General features: G+C 45.1%; 1 protein-coding gene across 1 annotated transcript in view; it reads right to left on the reverse strand.

The window, feature by feature from the left end:
- Positions 1-225: 225 nt before the first annotated feature.
- LOC134064167 (spectrin beta chain, non-erythrocytic 1-like) overlaps positions 226-5,006 on the reverse strand; it is a 69,422-nt gene continuing 64,641 nt past the window's right edge. The window contains 4 exon segments of the mRNA XM_062519990.1: positions 226-1,715; positions 2,247-2,289; positions 2,817-2,990; positions 3,843-4,039. Of these exon segments, the coding sequence (XP_062375974.1) occupies positions 1,518-1,715; positions 2,247-2,289; positions 2,817-2,990; positions 3,843-4,039 (612 nt within the window). The 3' untranslated portion in view covers positions 226-1,517.

The following is a 5,006-nucleotide window of genomic DNA, read 5'->3' on the forward strand; positions in this document are numbered from 1 at the left end:
GACGGATACCGTTTTCCTCCTCAATCAAAATCTTTAGTTTTCTTCCATGTATTTAACCTTTAACAGGAAATCATAACCTGAAAGGGCATTGACGATAGGCTTGTCATTCATGTCCTAACTCTGACAGCTCGCCTTGCATGCCCACCGTGGGCGGGAAAAAAACAGACCTGTCAAACCATAACAAAAAAATCCATAGCACCAGTAACAGTTAAGACACAAACTCAATCATTTTAAAAGCATTTTAATGACTTTGCACATATTTAACAGGGGGTAAAAGGCTACAGGTGCAGATCTCCTCCATGTTAGGGGCCAGGCGGATGGGTCATGTTCTACTGGGCCCCCCAGAGGGGGCACCTGGCTTCACGGCATTGCTGATTGTTGTGCAAGATGATGGACATTTTTTCATTGCAATAGTTACAGTGACAGAAATGCGCACTATTTATCAAATAGCCAGAAATAGCAAAATGAAAACACGCAGTGCTATAGCCAACAAGCAAGCAGCCAGGTTTCAGTCACGTTTAACTCGTCAGGTAAAGGCTGGACTTTCAAATGTATCCACTGAACAACAACGCCTTTAATGGGTTTATAGTACATCTATGTTCATACTTCTTCTCTAAATAAATGTTATCCATACATTATAATGCAACTCAACAAAAAAAAAAAAAAACAGGAAAAAAAACAAACAAAACAAAAAAAACCAATGGAGCTCAGAACATGTTTTGTATAACTAGTCCTTCATCAATATCCAACCTGACCGGTTATCTTTTAACTCTTAAGATTTCCAGCATATGTTATCAATATTAGGTACTAATGTGGCTTTGCATTCAAATGTATGTGTTTTCTACTAAGTTTATTATGTTCTGTAGACTTAGATTCTTGAAGCTTATGGCTGGAGTATTGATTAGTTCATTAAATTTAACAGGAAGTTAGCGATTCAACACCATGTGGCTCGAGTCCAAAGCACCAACGCCTTGCTTCTCACCAGCAGAAAAAAACGCAAGCCTCACAAAACTGAGGGTAGACCCTATAAACTGCATACAGTTACAAAAGAGAAGGAGAAAGAGAGCAAGAAAAGGGGAAGAACAAAAACAGAGTCAAAAGCAGGACATGATGAGAAGTAGGAAAACCATAACAAGGACAAAGTAACCCTAACAACATAACATGTCTCTCGTGGGACTTTTTCGGAATGATTTCGCGATGGAAGCTGCCCAAAGCATCGCACACCCTCGGGTAATTCCCCCCCCACCCCACCCCATATTCTCTCTTTTCTTCCTTATTACAAAAGAACGCCAAAGTTGACCTCCGACCCCGCCCGAGGGTCATTAGGCACCGAGTGTGGAGTTTTGGCTCTGAGCTTGCATGCTGGAGTCTCGCAATATCATTTTTTGTTTTTGTTTGTATGTTTTTTTTTCTTCTTCTTCTCTCATTTCGGAAAACGAGGATGAGGAGGAGGAGGAGGAGGAGGAAGAGGAGGACAAGATGGCTGCCGTCGTGGTCAGGAAGCTTCTTAAGCGTTTCTACTTCTTCTTGCTGAAGAGGCTGAAGCGCTTCTCCTTGTCCTTCTCGCGCTTGCCGGGGCTGGACTCGGCGGTGGCGGTGGCGGGCAGGGTGTGGGCGCGGCTGGACGCGGGGGTGCTGTGGCTGCTCGGCGCCACCTCAGAGCGGTCCGAAGGGGTGGCGCTGGAGATCGCCTGGATCCAGGAATTCATCTCCTCCTGGGGGACAGGGGACGAGCAAGTCAAGTCAAGTCAAGTTTATTTATAAAGCGCATTTCATACACAGAGGTCATTCAATGTGCTTTACATAAACAAAAACCAGTAATAGCAGATAAAAGCATACATGGGCAAAGAGCAATAATAATAACAATGATAAATACAAATCACAAGGAATGTAAGGAATAAGGAATAATGAACAATGAACAAGAAAACATATGATTTAAAGTGGAATATCTAAAAGACAGACACAGGTCTGTTCTTAACAGATAGACTTTGCCAGGGTCTAATTTAGCAAACCAGTGATAGTGATCCTTCTCAAACGGTCAAACATGGAGGTTAAACAAAACCACACATTCCACGCAAATGCTGTCAAGCATGGAGGTTAGACACGACCATATATTCCAGGGGGCTCATTTGAAAAATGATGCTACACAAAGCACCAGAAAAGTACAAAAACATCACAGAAACACAACAGTACAAAGGAAAATACTAAAAATGTCACAATGGCTTCTAGATAAAACATGGACTTACATCATCTTTGGCATGGAAGAGATACTCGTTCCCATCACAAATTCTGTACAAAACAAGCAGAAACATGTCCAGGTTAGAGAATCACAAACACGTAGGACACTAAAACAAGGTCTAACTGCAAAAACTACAATACATGCTAACACCACTAACACTTGACAATTCAATTTCTTTGACGCGAGATATTTAGTTGATAGTGCATGAACCGTCAGAGGAACACTGATTTGGAGTCCTTCTCAACAGTGGCGGTCACTCAAATTCAAATTCAAATTCAAATTCAAAAAGCTTTATTGACATGACAAGAGCACTTGTGTTGTCAAAGCATATTATAACAATAATCAGTGAACTTTAAAACATGAAAGTGACAGTAGATAAATAAATAAAAATGAAATGATCAAAATAAATAATAATAATTAAAAAAAAAAATGATAAAAAAAAGTTTTTGTTAATAGTGAAAAACAAGCAGGTCTAGAGGGGAAAGAAAGGAAATATAATATTAAATATTTTATCAAATAAAAAAATAAGTAAATACTTAAGATAGTAATAGAAAAATGAACACTCGGCGTCCCCTACTTGAGTTTGAAGACGTGCTTCTTCTTCTTGTAGTCCACGGCCACCTCGCAGGTGGCGTCCCGCAGGCGGACGGGCATCTCGCTGTGGTACGGGACGCCCTGGCCGGCACTCCTGCTGTCCTTGTAGAAGCCCATCTCCTGATGGTTCACCACGCAGTACACGTTGTGCCAGGACCTTAACAGACAACACACACATCAGCACGTGAGCACTTACTGTACAGTAACACACCAGCCAGCAGCAGGGCAGGCAGGGGGTGCCTCTCATGCAGCGTTTATACGTCCTCCCTCGCTCCTCGGGCCTCGATCCTCACTGATCTACATAAGGAATGATGGGGGGGAAACAATGGGATAGTCTATCCAGTGTTAGTTATAGATCAGTGGGAACGCCCCTCGAGGATCGAGCATCGAGGATCGAGGAGGCATGTTGAGAGGCACCCAGGGACCCAACTGCAGCTGAACACAATAGGGGTGTATTTGTGTGGAGTTTGTATGCTGTTACATTCATGTCCATGTCCGTGTCAACTACTGTGCATGTGTGAGTCTATGGGTGCCTCTCATTCTTCTTTTATACATCCTCCCTTCCTTCCTCAGTCCTCGTCCTACCACTGAACTGGCAACAATGGGATAGTCTATCCAGTGTTAGTTATAGATCAGTGGGAACGAGCCTGGACGACCGAACATCGAGGATCGAGGAGAGATGTTGACAGGCACCCTGTGTGTGGGTGTAGTTCTTTAAATAACTTAAGACCCCTGCCTTTCTCTCTTTCTCTCTTCTCTCTTTCCCTCTACCTTTTCCCTCTATCCCTCCCTCTCCATCCCTCCTCCTCTCCCTCTGATTCACTCATCCCATTCCTCCCATCTGCTCCACAGGTATTTATCATTATGATTTAAAGCACCACCTTGATATACAGGATACACAAGATGACTCTCTGTCTAGGTGCATGAACGCAGGTTTCCCTGTGTGACCGTGTGTGTGTGTGTGTGACTGTGTGACAGTGTGTGTGTGTGTGTGACTGTGTGTGTGTACCTATTTGAGGCCTTCTTGTTGTGGCCCTCCCACTCATGCTTGCGGTGCAGGAAGCCTTCCATCTGGGTGGCCGTCTCCTGGGGCTTGGCTGGCAGAGTGGCCGCCTGGCTGGGTTTGGCCTTCCGGCTCGCCGTAGGGGACGGGCCCGGACTGGGCTCCACCACTCCATTAACGACATCACTTCCTCCCGCGGCCTCCTGCGTCAGAAGCAGAGGCAGCATTAGAGGCAGCATTAGAGGCAGCAGATCTTAGGGGAGGGGTCAAAACGCCATATGCAAGCAAAGCACACAGGGCCAGGTTCATGCACAAGATAGATAGATAGATAGATAGATAGATAGATAGATAGATAGATACTTTATTGATCCCCAAGGGGACAAGAGGATCAGAGGCTGTGTAGAAACATCTAGAACTTTTAAAACTTGGGGATAAATGGCCACCGTACAAGAGGACGTCAATGGGGACACCTACTCTATAGCTTAAGATGAAGGCTTGAGGCCTTACTGTGTTCAGAAAGATCAGCCTAACTTTTAAAAGTGAAAAATGGTACAAATTCCACTGAAAAACGAGACGCTAGAGCGCAAGCCTCCAGCTGTTAAATCTGTCTCAATTGAGCAATTACCCCCCCGCTTCACTTCAAGGGAGCGTCTGTGGTTTGTAGGAAGGCACCTCACTCATCTGCAAAGTCATGCTTGTCTGGCTCTCTCTGTGTAACTCTCGGTCAGCACATCACCTGTGTTTCTGTCTACCTCCCCCCTCACTCTACAGGCTCTCATCCATTACTATATAATACCCTGGCATTCTGATTAACTACGGAACACACTGCAGGAAACACACACACACTCACACACACACACACACTTAATTCCAAGCGACGCGTCAAAGCCATGACCCTGCCTGATGACTCACACTCCCCTCTCTGTCTCTGTGTCTGCGTCTCTTCCCGTCTTAAGGAACAGGGGAGGACTCCTGGCTCAGACTCGTCACCACAGACGTGTCCACTACTCTGGTCAGCCTGAGTCACTGGACACTAAATCCCCGCCCCCCCCCCCCGTCTCTACAGAGAGGTCATCTACAGTGGTCTCATCTGGGGAGACAGGAAGCGGGCTCCAGACCCATTAACATGAGGAGATTACAGAGGCCATCCTGTGCTGAATTAGAGCGGCT

Source organism: Sardina pilchardus, chromosome 18 (genome assembly GCF_963854185.1).
Source record: "Sardina pilchardus chromosome 18, fSarPil1.1, whole genome shotgun sequence".
NCBI classification, from domain to species: Eukaryota; Metazoa; Chordata; class Actinopteri; order Clupeiformes; family Clupeidae; genus Sardina; species Sardina pilchardus.